Consider the following 22,271-nt stretch of genomic DNA (forward strand, 5'->3'; position numbering starts at 1 on the left):
GCAGCAGCTTTCTCAAACAATCATGTTCCTGTTCAGCTGCTATGGCCTCACAAACTGGAATCCAAATCTGCATAAAACAAGTTCTGTCACATAAGATCCATAAAATATTTCTAATATTGCAAAATATAGAGTGATGAGCACCGCTGACTGAAAGGTCAGTTGCGCTAACTCTAAATCACTTATCATGAACATTAGTACCGCTAATGCTAAGGCAGTACACTAACACTATTTAGTGGAAGCTAATGCTAAAGCACTAATTTCCGTTGAAATTATATTTTCTGTTGAAAGAATGCCACCGACGGGCATCAGTTTAGTTTTTTATGGTATAATTTAGAAGTTGTAGATGTATATGTCTCTTCTGTCCATGTTTTATTTTGTTCCTGTATGTTTTCTGTTTGGCATAAGGTGTAGTGGGAGTGAAAAAAGAGAGAGGACCTGAAGAGACACAAAGGAACTGGTGCATAAACTGATGTCAAACTTTATTCAACTGAAAGCTTACAAAACAGCCAAGTAAATCAGTGCTTTTGACTTTATCCAGAATAACTAATTTAGGCAAAGCTAAACGTGCTAAATGAAATCCAGAATGAAATAAGTAGGAAAAATGAAGTGGGGGTGAAAAAAACAACAGCATAGCCAGATGAGAAACGGACAAGTACACTGCAGCAGGCAAAACCGTTCTGCTGCAGAATTCACTCACACACTCTAACAGCTCTACATCTGTGCACACCTTAATGCTGTTTGTTTGCCGACTTCTTCCCGCCGTAATTGCAGTGACATTTATATTTGCACCTGAAGCCTGTCTGCCTGCTTCCATTAAGTGTTGCCAGACTTACAGAGAGGCAGACGAGACTTTATGCTAGATTGGTGGAATGTGCACAGAAGCAAATGTAGCTAAAAGAGCCTTTCTGATTCAAAGGAGAGCGAGCGCCGTCAGGCAGGGTCACGCATTCAGGAAGCATAAATACATCACCAAGTTTGTGACACAGACACTTGCATTTGTGCTGTCACAGACACGTTATGTCTTGCTAACCGTACCTTCAGACTGCTAGGTGTTCACCTGACAGCGAGCGACATTTACTTGCCATTGTAAAATAACAGAAGGCAGCTTTCATTTCTTACTGTCACGCCTCAAAGTGGAGATACGCGAGATGACGGCAATCCGTCTCTGAACTTTCCCAGCCGCAGTGATAAATCTATCCGGCCTGGGAATCCTGGCTCCTCCCTGCCAGCCATTGATCATCTTCACAGCTCTGTCATTAAATATTTATTCTGCTTATTCGCATGTGGCCACAGTTCAGCAAAGGCCACTGAGAGGGGTGTGAAAGAGATCAGCGACTCAACGAGACATCATTTTGCATCTTCTTCCTGTCTGCCTCGGCGTCCTGCGGGTCTTCTGCCAGGGCGGTGGCTCGCAGACCCACAGAGGCAGTCGCAGCGTTTTGTGCTATTATAATTAGCTCCGCTCCTCTCTCTCTCTCTATTCTCTTTTCTCTCGCCTGGCGGGATCCTTCACTACAAACGTATGAAGATTCCTCTTCCCGGGAGAGGGGGTATTTGAGACAGATGCAACACAAAGTCGTTTTTCTTGGCCCGTGGTTGCTTACCGCGCGGGGGAGAGCGTTATCCGCCATCAGTAGCATCAGCATACCCAGTCTTCATGTTCCCACATGGGTCAATTACCGAAAGGGTCGCAGCAGGGGGGGACGCCAAATATGTTGGCTTAAAGGGAGAGATGATATAGCTGCAGGGTTCTTCCTGCTCTCCTTGGAATCACTTACCGGATTTAGCTACTTACTTGCAGGTGTTATTCAGGCATATTGTCTCAAAAAACAGGCAATCCGATGTCTGCAGGGTTCCTGCCGTCGCAAAACACATTTGCCATTTTTGCCTTTAGCTCTTTAAACCCGCTAGAATGCCTGACAGTGTGATTAAATTGCCCTTTTTCTGACCCAAAAGACTAATTTTTTGCTTCTTTAAACTTTTGACATGAATCGTTTCGATCCACACAAGAGCCTGTTCCTAAAAACGCTGCGACCGACCGCCTGGCACCTGCACTCTCTCTAGTTACATTCCGAGAAGTATAAAATGGGATTCACACATGGTCTCCCCTTGTTGAAGATGTCACTTTCTCCTTTGTCCGACATGCGGGGAGTTTTGCTCTCACATCTTCTTGTGCCCTTGAACACTCCAAGTCATGACAGAAAGTCTTTAAACCGAATAGATCCAAAATCTTTCTTTCTGTGGTTTGGGAGAAAACAGAAAAAAAAAAAAAAAAGGAAAACAAAAGTTTAACTTTCTGCATGATTGATCTCCAGCCTAAGGGATTTTTCATGAGTGATTATGGGTCTCAGGCCTTCGGTAAAAATGTAGCTGGTATACACTGGAAAAAAAAAACCAAAAACACATCCACCATTTTTCTTACTGTTGTTTGGAGCAACAGTAAGAAAGACCAGTCAGGGCTTCTGGTTCTGGTCTACTCTGCAGTACCAGAACCAGAAGACCTGCCTGGTCTGGAAGGATGATACGACAGGCCTTTGATCTTGTAGACGCCTAAATTCAAACGCCACCTCCCGACTGGCAGATTTCTGTTTGCTTCTTAAAGTAGACCAATTCATTATATTTTGAAACTTAAATCACATTTCTTGGCTGAATATTCTGAATAACTCTTTTACTGTTTTTTATGTAACATCCGATATCTTTTGGTGTCGTTTCCTTAAAATATGCCGACACATTTTCCCACAGAAGTGATTGTCCAGAGAGGTCATTCCAAAATTCAAACAGAGCCGGCCTACAAGGCAACTAAAAGTTTCTGCGGTTTGAAAGTCCACCCACCATTGTCCCGTTTGTCAGAGCCAGCAAATCTTTTTTCACGATTTGGGCTGGTCAGGTTTTCTGTTATGTCCACTTGTTCTTTTCACAGGCTGTTATTTCTGCAGCTCGGAGGCACAGAAGCAAATTGCAGTGCTCATATGCAGATTCACACCCACTGACAGATCCTTTTTTCTCTGCTAATTAATGGATTAAGAGGCATCATTAGAGACAGTGGGTGACGGCTGACAGCTCTTCACTTTGACCAAGCATCAAGGAGTGGGCGTGTGCAAAGTTTAACATTGGCCATTTAGCCTCCTGGGGACCGGTTTGTTTATGTCACCGCTCCGATCAATCTCCCACACAGATGGCAGGAACGCATTCTTCCCACACACTGGCGCATACCTTTTGTACGTACATAAAGCAGAGACAAACCTCGGGCTGGGAACAGGCTTCTGACCGCCGCGCCAACATCACAGGCAGGTTCCAAAAGTTTCTTTAGCTTTATTTGGTTGAAATTTTTTTGCCTTCTGAAGCTGTGCATAATTCAGGGCAGGAGCACTTTAAACAACTGCTTATCACTGTCGCTGCAGCTCATTTCCCGTACTTTTAACCCACATTTAGGATGAATGATGTGTTTCCATTAGAAATGTGTGCAAAACTTTCAGTATTTCACTTTTGTCAAAAAAAAAAAAAAAAAAATCACAACTTTGCATCTGCAGTGTCTCCATTAAATGAGAAACACAACAAAAATCACACGTGGATAACTCTGTTCACGCGATAAGTCGTTAAAAAACATGCTGCCCTATCATCCTGCCACCACTTCCCGTCATCTTCTTCGTGGTTTTCCCCAGTGGTAACATCTGGTTGTTGATCATGTGACTAGTGTGATGGGGGGGAAAAATAAAAGGTTTCCATTGCAGCTTCGCGAAATAAACCAATTTCGATACAGACACAGCGTTTTATCGAAAACAAGAGTTTATTCAGAATTGGCATGTTTACATATAAGCAAATTTATCTTCGAAATGTGAAGTTGTGCAGTTATATGGTCAATGGAAATGCACCTGCTAACACCAATTCTAATCAAATTTGGTAGCTTTGTTTAGTTTTATGCACATAGTTCATGTAGTTTGTTGCATTATGTGTGAGAAAAACAAATTATGAATATTTATGAATTTAAACAGACCTGCTTTGGGATTTTATGCAGTAGACTTCCTAAAATTATTTCATGTGAATAAATGTTACAGTAAATATGGCTGCAAAGCGTCTTGGGCATTATACTATGCGTGTATAATTATAGCACATGCAGCCACTTGCAAATGAATCTGCTCTTTTCAAAAATGAAATTACTCCAGCTTTGTGAAAGTGCACAAATTCTGTTGGGACGCAACAGCGTTTCAGTAACGCCTCAACTTTTTACTCAGCCTTATGTCTACGTTTTAACAAGCCACTTTATTGGGTCTTTGTACAGCAACTTTTTTTGTTGTTGTTGTTGTAGGTGTTTTACAGCCATCCGAAAGAGGAAAACCTGAAAAAAATGCCAACATTTAGGATTACTTTCATTCTGAACAACGTTCCACACTGCAGAAGACAATCATCATGGGTGATACTTATGGGTGATATTTACTAGGTTGTGCATATAATTTGCGTTACAGAACCCACGTAATGTTAACATATCTACTATAGCAACATGTTTCATTGATAGGAAATCACTTAAAAAGTATTGTAATTATGATTTATTTGTGAGTGCAGTCATATGTGTATGTTTTTAACAAATAACTACTTAACATCTCTTTTCCTTGCAGAATGCAGCAGCCATTTTTCTTTCCTGAAGTCTATTTTTTTTCTTTTCTTCCCTTGCAGGAAATCTCTGAATTAGCTCGGCGCCATCACAACCTCACACTTGAGAGCAACCTTAGCTTTTCAAGATAATTGCAGATTTGTGCGATGCCGTAACGTCTTTACTTTCTTGTTTCATGTATTGCAGTTGTCATCCGCTATATTCACTTCTCTGTAAGTCATCTAAAATAATTGACTGTGCCCACCAAAACGAAGGCCTCGCAGAAATTACCTAGACCCTATTAATAGAGAGCCCCGCTGGCCACTTCAGTCTGTCACCGTGGATACTAATATTGATGTACTTTCCCTCATTTCCTTCCCAATTCCACATAAACATCCCCTTTAAATCCACCCGAAGCCCTATCTCTCCACCCACCCTCACGCGCCTCCCCGTGGAGGTTGGTTTGCTAACTTTTGTCTCTCTTACTAACAAGCTTCAGATTTTTTCCAGTTTGATTCTTTTCGTTAGTGAATTTTATTTTCCTTTACCTCTTATAATTTCAACAACTAACACTGTGTCATTCACGGAATGTGTGCCATCTGTTGTTTTTTCTACTTAAATTGCGACCTACATACTAACAAATGTACTGTATCCTATCCTTTTTCTTTATTTTTATTTTTTTATTTTTTTTTGGATGATTTTGTGTTGAAGACCCTTTAAAACAACTAGGCACTTACAGTTGCTTTCTTTATTTCTTTATTTGGATGTTTTAAAGCTAAAGAAATATAGGAGAGAAGAAGTTTCTAGGTTGTATTTTTCTATATTTTTCTTTTACTTTTTTTTTTTTTGCCTCAGATTGTCTATGAACTGAGACGCTGCTTTTGCTACAGGCAATTCTATCCCACTTTTTTGGGGGTTAGGATATGTTTTCTTGAGTTTTTTTTTAAGGTTCATCATTATTTTTTCTTTCTCCTCCCCCCTGTTTTCTCCTGAAGCACGCAGGCATTGGACACGCTATGGTAAACAAACTGCATTATATGGTAGATATCATTCTAATTGTCTTACACTTTGGTTTGCCCTGGGTTTTCCGTTACTCTTTCTATTCTGTTTGCTTAACACAAAGTCCAATCTTCCATCAATTCCAAGGTAGCTGAAAAACTCCACCTCTGTTCTTATTTTTTTCTTTTTGCCCTTTCTTTGTATAAACTTATACAAATATGTGTAACAGAACTTTTTTTTACTACCCTTTATTTTCCCCTCCCTAAAATTCTCAATGTTTTCATCCAGAGGTCTGCACAAAATTTTTTTATTTTTTGTTTTAATTTTATCTCTTTATTTCTTTATTTATGTATATATATATATATATATATATATATATATATATATATATATATATATATATATATATATATATATATATATATATATATATATATATATATTTCTGCTCTTATTTCCTATGTGTTTTTAACGTTATTTTTCTAAACTTCGAACACTGTCCGTATGAAGAAATAAAGAACATAATGCAAAATATATTATTTATTTATTTATTTTAATTTTATTATTATAGAGGAACCCTTTGTGGTGAGCTCACACAGCTAATTTCTCTAGAAAATACACACTCTGTGACTATTCCAGTGAAAAAAAGTTGAGAACAGAAATGTTCTTGTGTGTCTTTTATTTGAAAAAGATTATCTCATTAGGCTCCAGAATGCCATTGGTTGCATATGAAATATTTAGTCATTTACTCACTCACTTAATTGTGGTATGATTATGGCCTCTCGCAGTGCCACAAACCTCCTAATTATGTGCTGATCTCCCAGTTAATGTGCAAAGAACAATAAAAACAAGTTTGGCAAGAATTATTGTGGTATCTTATATTGTAATATATACACCACATGATTCCTCCCAAAAAATATTAACACCTCAACTATGCTTTAGAAAGGGTTGTGAAAAGTTGGTGACTATTCTTTAAATCTCCCAGTTAATGTGCAAAGAACAATAAAAACAAGTTTGGCAAGAATTATTGATGTATCTTATATTGTAATATATACACCACATGATTCCTCCCAAAAAATATTAACACCTCAACTATGCTTTAGAAAGGGTTGTGAAAAGTTGGTGACTCATTAGAAAAAGCCTAATGAAGGCTAACCCCATCAGATCCACTGGAACAGCCGAAGGTGAGAACCACTGTGGGCTAAGTACTTTTTCACAGAACCGTATTCTTTAAATATGTATATTTTTAGCCCCTGAAGAAATGTTTGAATATTTTAAAAAGTACAGATAATCAAAAGGAACAGCTTGCCTAAATTACAGCTAGCATTTTAGGTTTAGTATGAAGTTTCTGTTTGCTGCTTTCACAGCTAGTGCTGCTTGCTTAGCTAGTAAACTGCTAGCTGTAAACATTTCCTAATAATCTCTCAAAACATTCACAGCTAGTAGTAAACTGCTGGCTGTAAAACTTTCACAGCTAGTGATGAGCTGCTTAAAACATCACAGCTGGTAGTAAACTGCTAGCTGTAAAACATTCACAGCTAGTAAACTGCTAGGCTGTAAAACATTTCACACTGGTAGTAAACTGCTGGCTGGCTGTAAAACATTTCACAGCTATTAGTCTGGCTGTAAAACATTTCACAGCTGGTAAACTGCTGGCTGTAAAACATTTCACAGCTAGTAGTAGACTGCTGGCTGTAAAACATTTCTGGCAGTAGTAGTAAACTGCTAGCTGTAAAACATTTCACAGCTAGTAGTAAACTGCTAGCTGTAAAACATTTCACAGCTAGTAGTAAACTGCTAGCTGTAAAACATTTCACAGCTAGTAGTAAACTGCTAGCTGTAAAACATTTCACAGCTAGTACACTGCTAGCTGTAAAACATTTCACAGCTAGTACACTGCTAGCTGTAAAACATTTCACAGCTAGTAGTAAACTGCTAGCTGTAAAACATTTCACAGCTAGTAGTACACTGCTAGCTGTAAAACATTTCACAGCTAGTACACTGCTAGCTGTAAAACATTTCACAGCTAGTAGTAAACTGCTAGCTGTAAAACATTTCACAGCTAGTAGTAAACTGCTAGCTGTAAAACATTTCACAGCTAGTAGTAAACTGCTAGCTGTAAAACATTTCACAGCTAGTAGTAAACTGCTAGCTGTAAAACATTTCACAGCTAGGAGTAAACTGCAAAACATTTCAACTAGTAGTAAACTGCAAAACATTTCAGCTAGTAGTAAACTGCTAGCTGTAAAACATTTCAGCTAGTAGTAAACTGCTAGCTGTAAAACGTTTCAGCTAGTAGTAAACTGCTAGTTGTAAAACATTTCAGCTAGTAGTAAACTGCTAGCTGTAAAACATTTCAGCTAGTAGTAAACTGCTAGCTGTAAAACATTTCAGCTGGTAGTAAACTGCTAGCTGTAAAACGTTTCAGCTAGTAGTAAACTGCTAGTTGTAAAACATTTCAGCTGGTAGTAAACTGCTAGCTGTAAAACGTTTCAGCTAGTAGTAAACTGCTAGTTGTAAAATATTTCAGCTAGTAGTAAACTGCTAGCTTTAAAATGTTTCAGATGCAACAAAGAATGCTAATCGTAATGCTGGCATCCTAGGATTTTCTCAGTGAATGTCCTGGGCAGAATGACATCTCAACTGAACCTGAGCTTAAACTGGAGGATTTGAGAGATTACTTTTAGCTGTAACTGTACATTGCTGTGCCACCAGATAAATTTCTACTGTGTGTTACAGAGGATGAGAAAGTGACATTTTCTAAAGTAAAATAGTGTATAATGTAGTGAACAAGTTGACAATTTAACGCAGACATTCATTTTCTTGCCAAAGTAAAACATGTTTACAATGTTATTGCGAAGCATATTATCTTGGAACGTTGTTGTGAAGGTTATGGTACACTGATGAGTATTTACAGCATTTGATTTAGTGCTTAAAGCTCTTGCTATAAAACCCGCCTCATATCAGGGTGGAGTTCTTGGTCATAGTTTCATGACCTCATGATTTCTCAGTGGTGAGGAACATACTCATGCCACTGTGCAAACACAGGTGTGCTAACATCTCAACACCATTCAGGCAGTTTGGTCTAACTTTCTTTCACTGGGAAGTCTGTCTTTAAATAAAACTGTCTGCCCATTGATGCAGAGCACTAAAACATGAATATGTATAAGCTGTGTGTGCTCTACCCCATCACTAACACTAACATTAACTTATATTTGTACACTTTATATCCCTCATCCCTTGCATGAATTTGGTAGGCTTCTCCCTTTTTTTGTCCTTATTCTTTTTAAATAGGGATAAGACTGAGAATATATGTTTATGTATATATATATACATATATCCTGGATAACATATATACATACACATATTAACTGTTCCAATATAGTTAATATGACCATAAAATGTGGTAGCCATACCCCTATTTTTTATTTATTTTCTTCCTATGTTTATTTGTTTTATTATTATTATTTATGTTTTATTTTAGATATTAACCTACTAAAACAAATTATGACCTCACATCTTTCCCTACCACAAAAAAAAAAAAAAAAAAGAAAGAAAATGAGAAGGAAAAAATATAGAGGGGAGACAGATTTCCTACTCTGGTAAGAAAAAGAGGAAAATCTTGGAAGGATTAAATTGAACCATTCCATCATGACATGAATTGAGGGAAAAGGCAGAAGCATGTACATTTGATGATGCCTTCGTGATTTCCTCCTGAATTTCGAGAGAAATTACGAAGCAGTACAAGCGCACAGCCTATAACGCCGTCGTGAAAATGTGGCGGAGGCGATCGGAAAAGCCCTAAACTCACGACGGCGATCGATGCCATCGGAATGCCGACCCTTCCATTTACCAAACACAGGGCTATCTCATCTCCCCTCTGGATTTTCCCTATTCTTTAAAAAAACCTCTCTCTCCTGTTTATTTCATCCGTGGTTATTGATCCCATCCTGTCCCACTTCCACCTACGCGTTGACAGTATCCAGTGATTGTAACCTTCCAATCCGTTTGCATGCAACAGTTGGCTACCGCAACCTTGCGCCATTAAAACGGCGTAAGTGCTGCTGTAGCCCAGCACATGTCAGTCAGTTGTACACGTGTCTTGATGTTTTTTTTTTCCATTTTTTATTTATTTTTTTCATGTTGTGATTTTGAATATCACAAACAGCCTTAACAATGAGAGCTCTGTTTCTTTTCCCATTTGTCTGGTGTTCTGATACCCTGAAATTAAATTAACCCCCTCCTTCTCATCCCCCATCCCTACGAGCTCATTTCTGCTGCATCTTGCTTGAAGGTTTGATTTGTTTTTTCCTATTTTTTTAAAATATATTTTTCCTTTACCCATTTGTGTTGTGTCCAAAGGAATTGTCCCTCCACCTCCATACTTCCTCCCATCCCTTTTTTTTTTTTTTGGTTAACGTGCATGGGCTGTGTGTCACCCTGTTAACTTGGATGGATAATTTTTTGGTTCTTCTTGAGTGAAACAAACCCCTTCCACATGAAATAACATGTTCAGTTCAAATCTGGATCTGGTTTGTGCAATCAAATTGCAGAGGACTTTTAAAGAATCCTCACATTGACTGACCACATTGATCAAATTAACCAAATCAGTGTTACTAATCAACTCTTCCAACGAAACCTTTGTTGTAACTGTACTAACAACCATTTTTGTGTCTGACTTTCCCTTACTTACAAAAGTACTAACAGTTTCCGTTCACCCTTCAACCTGCTAAGCCTTTTGGGCCTCACTTAGGCACCTCCCTCCCCCTCTAACTGTTGCCGATACGACGCGTGCGGAGTACTTTTAGAATACCTGAAATGATTCCCGGTGTGCTTTAAGTATAATTTGATTAGTGAGGAAATTTTGACAATCTGCCAGACACCTATCAAAGTCAATGAGAGCCGTTTTTCTGATGGGAAGCTCGTCTGTAGCGGCTTTACTCTTAGGTTGCTACAAAATGTGAACGGTTTTGAATACTTAATGTGTATATTTTCAGTTCTCCTCACTAAAGATCTATGAAAGTAAGCAGATGTAGCGCTGTAAGGGTGAGTGATCCATTTACCAGGTAAGCATTTCAACCCTTTTCTGCAGTGCATGTGAAATGTAAGCGTACAAATCTGACCAGTCAGTTACAAATGAGCAAAATAAGTGAATACATCACATTTCAAGAAGCATGTTTCACTTGGACTCAACGTTTCATATTTACTAACAGAGTAAGTCATTAATCATTGAGGGAAAAAAACATTCATATAACCTCCATAGAAGATGCACAAGAAAACAAGAAAAGATTTAAAAAATATATTTGTTATTGTTTTTGAAGATCTTGAGAGTGATTTTCACACTTAATGACTGGGTGAGAGGATAGATGTTGATGTTGACGTTGATGTTGACGCGGTTCAAAGCTCTTTACCTCAGGTTGCCTTCCGATCTGTGTATATATGTGTGTTAATGAGTGTGCTTTGGTGATTGGCTGCAGTGTAAAGTGCTGTGAGTGGCTAGCACAACCAGAAAAGAACTATAAATTCAAGCCATTTATATTAATCAAATGAAATGTCCTATTTGATTAATGGGATCAAATGGGATCTTTAGCTAGCTAAAGATTAAATTGGTTAAGAGATTTCCTTACATTAAAGACACAAGGCTCAACAGCAAAGATAAATACCAATGGGCAAAGCTAGCTGTAGCAATTAAACAAAGAATTTCAAACTACATAGCCAAAAAGGAAATGTTATCAATTATTTAGAAAGGTGTAGGTGATTTGCTACATGCCATATTTTCCACATGCAAAAAGTTGTTCAAAACTGAGGCGTGTGTACATTGTTTTAGCATCTTTTGAGAGACGCTAGCCTCATTTCCTACCAGCAACAAACTTCCTGGTTGAGTGAAAACGATTTGCAATCTGACTCTTCCAGGCTTTAGCTGCTGTAGTTAGAAAACCTTCTAAAAAAAGAAAATAAATAAAAGCAACAAAACAGACTTATTTTGGTGGCAGAGTCTTCCTTCAACAGCAATCTGGACAGTCACATTTCTTGATGCCCAAACAGTAAGTAGATCCGCCTAAAAAAATCAGTGGGACTCCTCTGGTCAGCAATGACATTTGACCACCAGTCCTTGTTCGCTGTCCATGGTAACTGACTGTTGTACCGGCTGATGATGGTGATTAATTCTTTGGGTTTCAGCAAACATTTAGCATAAATTCCTGACAGTGGTTTCACATCAGACCTTCTTCCTTGTTGTCCAGATGGAAGTTGAAGTTGTCGTTTTCTGTGAGTCATTTCTAGTTCATGTTCAGCCGAGGGATCTGCCGGCCGGCCTCCGTCTCCTAGTGTCCTCATTGGGCCATTCAGGCTGCCCTACTTGGCAGCCACCCTTGCAGTTTGTACAGGCGGTTTTACAGGATGTTAAAGATTAATGAAAAGTCCTAAAGTAAGGCATAAAAACATTAAACCCTTAACAAGATAAATACAGCTGGCCTTTTACACAAGGTTTTGGATTTAAGCTGCATTTTTTTCCATTAACTTTTTTTTTATTTTTTTTTTTTTAGAAATGCATAATTTATTTACTTTATGCCTTAAAGTTATGGCCATAATACGCTGATGTTTATATATATATAGTACAGACCAAAAGTTTGGACACACCTTGTAATTGAAAGTGTTTCCAAACTTTTGGTCTGTACTGTGTATATATACACAGCATGCATATATATATATAAAGACTTTGTTTGATAAAAGTTTCAAGCATTTTAATAAGTTATTTAGTTATTTTTGAGGATAATGTAGGTTTAAGATTTAAATAGTGACATTAAACAGACTGAAAATGTAAATTTTTCTTCATAAAACTCTGCCCCCTCTGTACATCATCAAAGTTGGTCCTTGTACGCATCAATTACCAGACAACCAAAAACTCGTCATGTCGCTTTGGAGCCAAAATTAAACTGTTTTTTTTGTCTTTTCTTTTTTCCCCTGGAGCCAAAGGAAGGTTTAGTGCTTTCTCTCGTACTTGCTCAGAGCCCCAGAAACTACCTGGCTTCGTTCTGATCCATATATAGAAGCGATGAAGTCGCGGCTGTGCTCGTGGGACCTCCTATTGGTGTGCTTGCTCATTTCTTTTCTTTTCAATTTGGCCGCAGTCAGCACATAAGTTTTTCACCGGGCCTCTGAGGATCAGCAGAGTGGAGAAGGTGGGAGTATTCTAATGCACAGTGGACTGTGTGTAAATCAGCTAGGTAAACTCTCTGTGCGCGTGTCGGTCATGACAGGGCTAACCACCTGCACGGTAGGAATCACACCCTTCCATTCTTTTCATTCACGAGAAGCTAATTCATCATATTAGCTACGTTTTCGTATTGTCGTAAAGAATGTGTTGTCAGGAGGGAACACACAAGAAATCGACTGATCTAAGAATCGTTTCAGCAGCGGGAGATTTGGTGAACTTCTCAGCTTTAAATGATTTGACGTCTCAAACTGTGTCGATCTGGGTAAGTCTCAGTTCAGCACAGAGCAGCGAGGTCTGAGATTCTCTGTGCTGCAAAGAGACTCCAGGTAAAAAAAAAAACCAAACCCTGGAGAACGATTAAAGTCAGCAGGACTTTTAGTTGGGTTTGTTCAGGAAAACCAGGTGTAAAGATCCAATAAAAAAAAGTGATTTTTAGTTGAATAACATACTCTTAGATTTTGTTGTTTTAGCACCATGACAGGTTTTCTCTGCGGGGAGTTTTATTTATTTATTTATGAATCAATTCATAAATACAATTCCTCCAGGAAATATTTTCTGATCTGTCTGTGTTAAATGCCTTGAACCTTTTAGGCAGCGGATTTACAAATAGTAGAAAGAAAGAAAAACATTAAAAAAACAACTACTGATCATTTCTAATTGTCTTTTTTTAATTGCTGTTGAATTTAATAGATGTCTGGCAGTTTGTCAATGTTTCTCCCTCATAATCCCTCTGATCATAGATCAACATCAACATCTTTCTGCGAAACGCTCCACTAGCAGTTCCTTAGCACTTTCAGTCGACGCTTTAGTCTCAAGGCCTTCCAGGTTCAATACTTCCTCCAAACCTCTTATTTTTGATGACCGTGTGGCTCATTTGAAGTCAAGTAAATGTGTTGGGAAAGAAAATTGCAACCATCCTGATAATGCCCCGCATTTCTTCTCCCTAGCCGGTGAGGTTTCCACCATGACGATAGGACAAGTGAGTCGGTCCCGCTGAGAAGCCCCATCTGTGACCCCCCCGCTAACCCCCACATAGCAGCTCTGCAAACTGCAGATTCTTTACGCCAGATGCGTCTGGCCAGTATCATCGTTATTATTCACCAACAGCAGACATAAAAATGGGTTGCCCTGCTAATCAGGGAAGTACGAAGGAAAAGGAAAAAAAAAATAAAAAATGGCGAAAGGAATTTGGAATCAGAACTGATGATTCAGCTGAGGATTCGGGATCTGTGGAGTGCAGTTGCTATAGTTTGGCTTCAGCCATCAACTTCAGCGTTTAATGCCTTCATTTGTTCCGGACAGAAACCGTCTACGTGTTCTCAAGAACTCTAAGAGTATAATTTTCCATCAGTTCAGTTGACTAGGACTTGTTTAGAGCCATAAATCGTCACCTTCCTAAAATAATGGATTAAATCATCTTTTGGGGAAAAAATAGATGATTTTTTCCCAAAAGATGATTTGGGGAAATCATGTAAACAAAGTGTAACTTTAACTTCATGAACTTCGACCTTTGACTTTGTTTTCAGGCTCATTTTAAGGATTCTTGTTAATATGGGTTCTATGTAACAAAATGTTACATAGTCTTTAAAAACAGAGACAACAGGTAAAGTTCTGCCTTTTTTTCAAGGACCTCAATTTTTAGGTTTTTAAAATAAAGAAAAAAACATGAAATTTTTGCAGAAAAGCAGATGGAGATGTCTGGGGCAGCATTATGTAAAATTGGCTGTTTTGAGAGTTACATAATGTTATAATTATGCAAACATTATAATGTTAACTCCTCTTCAAAAACATACCAGGAGTGTCGCCTTGATTTTTTTCATGCATATTTGAGAAATCCTTTCATCTCCCATGGCAACCATCCAGCTGTGGAGAGCACCTTGGTGGATCTGGCTCCGCCTTTGAGACACAGAGTGACTCCCCAACTCAGCTCCTTCAGACTAGCCAGCAGCAATCAGCAGACACCTGGTGGAACTGCTGAACTCATTATATGAGCTACTTCTCAGGGCAACACTGGGGAAAACATTGTTTAAGGGTTACTAGAGGAGCCATGTTGTAAGAAGTCATTTTAAATATATGTAAAATAATTTTTGTTACAAATAAAGGGCACACTACTTATTTAATTGTGCTATAAAATGGCACTATGTGCTTGGAAAATACATAATACTGCCACTTTAAAACATTAGTTGATTCTGCATCATTTTAAGCCAGAGTCAGGTTAAAGACTCCTGGTCTAGAAAATGTAAAATTTGTCACATGTGAGCTAAACGTGCTGAAATGAAATCCACACATTCTGTCCGTAGACTGTAGAAAATTCCCCTCTGCGTTCTCGTCGTGATATCTGTAATACTGCCACTGCTTGATGCAGGAGGCAGTGGAAAGCAAACATCGATGTGCATAACTCCTGGGAGTGCTGAGTTTATACGTTTATGCAAAATCATTATATATTAAATCAGAGATGAGAGCACTTTTTCCTTTCAGCAAAGCCAGCTAGTTTAGTATGATTAAAGTATAAATAATCGACAAAGCACCGAATATGGTCCCAAATTAGACAACATGATTCGGCTGTGCGTTTTGTTTGAAAGCTCTGTTTTTGTGGTGCTAATGCTAAATACGGTCATGATGTGAAATGACAACGCAGAGCAACAGTACAATTAGCTAAATTATACTTATTTGCATTCTCGTCAAGTACTGCAATTTTGTCTGCATTGTAATAAGCCGAATGTGGAGAGAATAGGTTTTTATTCGGAATGATTGCCGTATTATCCGATGAGTGGAGGAGAGACGCTTTCCTTGAGTGTATCCCAGATCTGATTTTTCTCACTCCCCAGGTAGTTATTGAACTATTAGTGAACAGGCTGCTGTGACATTTAGAACAGTTGTTTCGTCTCATCTTCTGAGCTTTGTGTGCGCTGCTAGCAGAGTAGCTCTCACACCTCTTAGTGAAATCCAGGATAAAACATCTTTTTTTTTCTCATTGGATTACTCATGCTCTATTGATATCAGATTATAGACTCGGTATTTCAAACACTATACGATTTAGTTTGAGCTTTAACACACAGCCTCCGAGTCTTGTTCTCTTCAATGTAAAAGAGCAGAATTTCGAATATGGTAAGTCCTGTTTCTGCACGTCTTTTAACACTATCTCATAGTTTCAGCTTACGTCTGAGTCTCTTGATTCCTCATTCCAACCTGGCACCTTCGACTCCGTCTGCAATCAAACATTCAATGCAGAATGTGTAACCTTGCAGAGAATGAAGAGTCTGGAGGCAATTAAAATGAGACAGGAGTTATTTTTAGTGATAGCGGCTGAAATGAAAACTGGTTCAGCAAAGGAATGTTATAGAATATCTATGCCAGGCATGGGAGAGAAGACAAAAAAACACAGGGCCACTTGTAAAGATCCAATGGCTCATGTTTGGTACGTTTACCAAATGGTAAAATGGTGAATGTACCAAATGGACACAGAACAGGAGCAAAGAGGAGAGAGAGGGAAGACGTTCAGAGCATGTCTTCAGTTGTTGGCAAACAAGTTGAACGAGCTTCAAGTCCTAAGCCCAATTGAATTGAACTAATTGAACCTTTGGTAGTTGATAGTGGATATTATTAGTGTTATTATAAAAAAAAAAAGTACCTGTCCGGTTTAGATTTTCTAGCCCATCTTTAATCAGTCCAGAATCCAGTTGAACCAAACTGTCTCTTTTGTCTTTTTCCAATACTGTCAATGATCAGTACATTGGAGTTCACGGTTTAGCCTTACTGTAGCAAGTGCACTCTGCAGTGAGTATCCTCAGTCTGACTAGCACCAAAGAAAGCAATGCACCCCTGGACACAGCCCTGCCCATCGCTGACCTTTAATCTAAAATCTTCCTTGTTTCTCCCCTTCATTTCCTCTAATTTCTCTCCTCTCTTATCATTCTCTACTCTTGCTCTATTGTTCCCTCTTTCTACTTCTGTCTCTCTTGGCCGGTGCCTGCACTAGGTGACCATCTCTGTGGATGGCATTTTGACCACCACTGGCTACACCCAGGAGGATTACACCATGTTGGGCTCCGATGACTTCTTCTACATCGGGGGAAGCCCCAACACGGCAGACCTGCCTGGATCACCAGTCAGCAACAACTTTATGGGCTGCCTTAAAGATGTGAGTCTGTTTTTGTTTCATCAACCAATACCAGCCAACGTCTGTTTGGTTCCACAATAAAATGCAGTTATAGCAGCATAACATAGTTGCATACATAGTGAGAACATGTTGGATCGCAGAATAGTGTCATCCTCACATTTTTCAGCGAGCACCCTTGTGTTGACTGACACAGTCTCTAGGGATTCATCAGCGTGGGCAGATTTAACTCCCATATGTTGGAGTGGGAGGTGTCAGATGCACAACATTCTGAATTGCTTTCCAAGTGTTTATTCCCTCTGTGGTTGTTCTCGCACTTTCTAACCCCGGTATAGACCAAACACTTCAGCAGAAATTAATAACACCACAACAGGCTGACGGGGGGAAGCGGCCGTATTCTGGTTTTTTACTGTCCACCAATAGGACTCAGTTCAATTCATAAACAAAAAAATTATTTTAATGCCACTTTAATGGCTTTAAGTTTTACCACAAAGTTGAACAAGCTGTCATGAAGACCAATCACGGCCCCCAACTGATGTTCTCTTGTAAATTTAATGGCTTGTATAGACGCAAAGCAACATGGTACTATCTTATATCCTCATAAAACCTTGCTTATTGAATAAGTAATTACTTTTGCGATTGCTTTTAACAGATCACACAGTAATCACACCATCTCTAACTTAATTATGCCTTGAGAATTACATTTTCATTATTTGGCTTGCTATCGGAAGGTTCCCCTGTGGCTCCTAAACCTCCCAAGGCATTTCACTATCCTCTCTCTCATCAGGACAAGACAGGATTTATAGTCGGTGTACAGACAGAGCACGGTGAAGGGGAAAAAGTGAAGAGAATGGGAGAGAAAACAGATAGCGAACAGGAAGAACAGGAGATGAAGACAAATAAGCAGTGTTAGACAGCGAAATGGAAATGGAGTTGTAGGGCCTTCTGTTGCTGCAACTTTAAGTTTGGAGACTGGAAATATTTTCCGATTAACCCACAAATATGCTTTGATCAAAAATGTTCCATTGTGGTGCTGTCTCTATCTGCAGTACCTCCAGTATTGTTGTGTTTTCAGCTTTATCCATCCTCGTATGAACTCTGACTAGTTTCATTGTTCCTATGGAAATAAATAAAATATGCCCACCTCGATACGCCACAGTGAAGGGTGATTTGCAGTATTAGTTTTCCACCATTTGACATCTGGCCCAAGAAGTGAATTTGTGATCTTTTTTGTACATAACCCATTGAGTTTTTTTGGGGGGGGGTATTATGTTTGCGGTGCCCCTTTGGTAGCAGGCTTAACACAAGATTTTTTATATCTTCTTTTCAAAAATGTCTTCCTTCTTTCGACTCCCATAAAGTCCAGATTTGTGTTGTGCACAACTAGTAACATTAACTGTAGATGGCTGAAGCTCCCCCAGAGTTATTATGAGCTGCTTCTCTGGCTACTGCACCGCATGCCTAGCTTGTCACGTTAGCTGAACGTCCCTCTCTTGGCAAGTTTGTAGTTTGGTTGTAATCTTTCTTTCTACAGATGATAGATTGAATGAAACTCCTTGAGACGTCAAAGCTGTTGTTGTTTTAGAATAAAGCCCTGCTTTACATTTTCCCACTACTTCATCCCTGACCCGGTTGCTGAGTTCGTTGGTCTCCAGGCTGCTTTTTGTTCACCAGTGTTCTTTAACAAACCTCCGGAGGCCTTCACAAAACAGATCGATTTACACTGACATTAAATTACACGCATCAGACAATCTGATGACTCCAAAAGATATCAGAGTGTAGGGGGTTTAATGCAAAAGCATCTTGGATGAGGTTCCGTACAAAGCGGAGGAATTTTAAATATCTCGGGGGTCTTGTTCGCGAATGAGAGAAAGACGGGCATCGATAGGCAGATTTTGTTAAGCATGTGCAATGATGAAAGTGTATTGGTTTGTTTTGGTGAAGAGAGAGCCGAGCTAAGAGATGAAGCTCTCGATTTTCCAGTCAATCAATGTTCCTGCCCTCGTCTATGGTCACAAGCACTGGGTAGTGGCTGAATGAATGAGCTCGTGGGTAGAAGCAGTCACTTTAAACACAGCTAACTAAAAAGTTAAGTGTGCTAGTCCTGAAGCACTAAACATAAACATTAGTAGAACGAATTTAGAATGCAGAAACAATTCTACCAGAGCAGGAACATTTAGTTTTTATTATTACTTAGAAACTGTGGAGTACTCACTACTTTTACAAATTTAGAGCACACTTAGAAAGTCCAGAGAATACTTGTACTTATCTAGCAGAAGTCCAGAGGACACTTACTAACTTATACTTATCTACCAACCCTGAATATGAGTATCCAGAGATTACTTATTTAGAATTATCAAGCGACCCAGAAATCCAGAAGATACTTACTTACTTACACTTCATTCAGGGGAATCTAAATGCGCAAAATTTTTTCAGTTATCAAATGCACTAGGCAAAAAATTAGCTCCACCGTTCGTTGATATCCTTAATGCATCTTCCGGCATGTCCCCTGCAGGTTTGTGTCTCTGCAGTAAGTTATGTGTCAAATTGGCCATGAAATATCAGAACAGTTTTACTTTAAGAAATAAATGCAAAGTATTGTTTTAGATTACCTGTTTGTGAGCACTGATAACATCCAGTTCTTTCCATGTGCTTAGTTCCAATTTTTTGAGAGATGCGCGATTACAATAAACGCCAAACTAAACCAAGAGAATTTCTTTTTCAGTCCAGTGAAACCAAGTTTATTATTAAGAACCAACTCAAGTATTTCCAGGTGTTGAGATAACCTGCATTCGGAATGACTTGGCGCTCCAGGTAGCACTGAATTCGCTGAAAGTAAAGGCGTCCCCTTAACCCTGCCTTGCACTTCTTTTTCCCAGTATTTGTGCCTCATAGCCTAACAAATTCACTTGCAGTCAAGCTCTAATGACTCCATGATCTGAGCTGAGTCAGAGGGGCAACCACGAAGAAAGGCGTTGAGAAAACCTGCAATCAGAGTGATTTGAAGCTCCAGGTAGTACTGTAGCTGCTGAAAGTGAGGAGGGAGACCTGCCAGTGAGTGCAGGGGTGTAGACCGCAGTGCGTTTCATCCTGTGCTGCTGCTTCTGTGGCACAGCTTGGATTATCGCTGGCGTTATGGTCCGGGGCAAGGCTTTCATGCCGCCACCGTGGTCAAATGCCTTTGATACGGTTGGCCAGACCCTCCCCCCCACACCCCAGGCAGCACAAATCCAAAGGAAGAGCACAGCAAGAGGAGAGTAAAAAAAGGCACCAAAAGAGACACTGAAATCATATGAAGTATTTTTTATTTGGTGTGTTGGTGTGTGTGCTTCTTCGTGCGTGTTCAAAGTCACCCCACATGCTATGATCATACTTCGTGTGATGTACTTGGTGCGTGTGTGTTTTCGAGCTTCCTCCCAGAGAGGTGGAGCGTGAAATCAGGTCTCTCTCTTTCCCTGGGTCTTGTTTCCACCGACTCTTCTTCTGTGTGTCACCATCTGTCCCTCCCCTGAAACCTCCGACGCTCTATTACTCTCCCAGTCACTGACCTTGCTATCACCCATTTCACACCAGCCGCTCCATCAGCATCCGCACTCCTGCTTGTCCTTGTCACTCCTCCTGTATTTCTCTCGGCTCGTCTCTGTCCCTTCTTCTTCTCTCGGCCTCTCATCTTTTCCCTTTTTCGTAGAGAGACGGTTTTGTGTAATTAAGTCCATAGCAGTGCCTTTGGTACAACCTGCTTCGCCATCCTGATGGGCAAATTAAAAATTGATTTCTTCGATTGATTCCGTGCACTGGGTGAATGCGCTTGCCCTCATCTTTGCCCTCCCTCACTCCTACTATTTTTTTTCTCTTTTATTCTGTCCTCTTTTTTTCCCCCATTGATGTGCTTTCTTCTTATCTGCAGACTTCCTTCTAGTCTCGCGTTCATTGCTCTATAAAATCTACTGGAGCTCGTCCACCAGCAGCTCATAGACACCACAAGTTAACTTCTACTTGCATTTCTTGTCAGGATGAGGCTGCCAGAAGGTATGTTAGTTGACAGAAGTGGCCCTCTGCTGCTGTAGTCCCTCTACTTCAAGGTTCGCTGAATGGTATTCTGCAAAACCATATTTAGAATTCTGGTTTAATTTTGTACGTTTTGATTGCGTATCTCGCTATAAGAACCAGAATTTCTAGGCAAATGAACTAAGCTTTGATTAAACCAAATTCAAGCAAAGAAAATCAGAAAAATGAAGAGTTGTTGGTGTTAAGAAAGCAACTGCAAAACAAACAAATGAAATAATGAACAATGATATTCACCGCTCATTCTGATGTTCCTGCAGTTTAGCTGCTCTCATCAAAAACCTAAGAGAGAACTTCAGGTTATTTTGCATTGCTCTAAAATGAATCCTGCCAGGCTGACTTTTGCAGGAACTGAAGTAAAAACCTGAAGACACACATAAATATTTACCTCCCTCTTAAAGCTTTTCCCTCCTTTGCACTCTATTTTTTTCACTTCTTTACACATTATCTCAGGCAAGTTCACGCCTTATTAGCTGCCAGTTTTAGTGTTATCGTGGCTAATTACCAGGACTAATCTCTGCTAATGACAACATTAGGAGGTGTACAGTACTTTGCGGTGGAGCTGCCAGTTGAGAAGATGATCAAATCAGCCTTAAGTTCAAGAATAAACTACCACTGAAGTGCTCTTGCTGAACAGTCTGTCTTTGGTTTATAAGAAAGAGGTGAAATAGAGGGAGAGACTCTTACATGAGGAAAAAAGTAGGAATGAGAGGAATGATTAAGATATGCTACACACATATCTTATATATACGTTAATATACCCTATATACGTTAACAACGTTAATTGCCAATTCCAGTTTTTGTTGGACATATTGCTAAAAATAGCGGCAGTTTCAAAATTTTCAAAGGTGGGATGAGTATTGTTAACCACGCCTGCAATGACGTGACCTGGTGAGTAATTTCATCAGCCAGTCGTCTCTCACCGCAGCGCAAAAGGGGACAGTGGATGATTTTCAGACATCTGTGAAGGTACATGAGAGCAGTTTCTCATATAAGTATCAGGAAATCACACAAAACTAACCCTTTGAGTTCTATGTTTCAAATCTCTGCCTGGATATTTTTGCTTATTTTAACTGTTTAATTGTCTTGTGAGTAAATATATTTGCCCCTTTATCCATAACAATTGGAACTTTCCATATCTTGCAGTTTTTTTAGCAGTATAATGTCTACTACAAGAGTGCCCCTCAGATTAATTTCCCTCCTTGCTACGTCGGGAGTGAAATTACCGTAATAATTTTGAAAAGTGCAACGTCTCCCCTTTCAGAAACCGTTGGAATTTTTCAGAG

At 39.4% G+C, this 22,271-nt stretch overlaps 1 protein-coding gene across 4 annotated transcripts in view; it reads left to right on the plus strand.

Moving 5' to 3' along the window:
* nrxn2b (neurexin 2b) overlaps positions 1–22,271 on the plus strand; it is a 746,427-nt gene that overhangs the window by 291,732 nt on the left and 432,424 nt on the right. For all 4 annotated transcript variants that reach the window (XM_044097998.1, XM_044097997.1, XM_044097999.1 and 1 more), the window contains 2 exons: positions 5,584–5,607; positions 16,783–16,944. In XM_044097998.1, coding sequence (XP_043953933.1) covers positions 5,584–5,607; positions 16,783–16,944 — 186 coding nt within the window. The remainder of the gene's footprint in view (positions 1–5,583; positions 5,608–16,782; positions 16,945–22,271) is intronic.

This window comes from Gambusia affinis, linkage group LG18, assembly GCF_019740435.1.
Source record: "Gambusia affinis linkage group LG18, SWU_Gaff_1.0, whole genome shotgun sequence".
NCBI lineage: Eukaryota > Metazoa > Chordata > Actinopteri > Cyprinodontiformes > Poeciliidae > Gambusia > Gambusia affinis.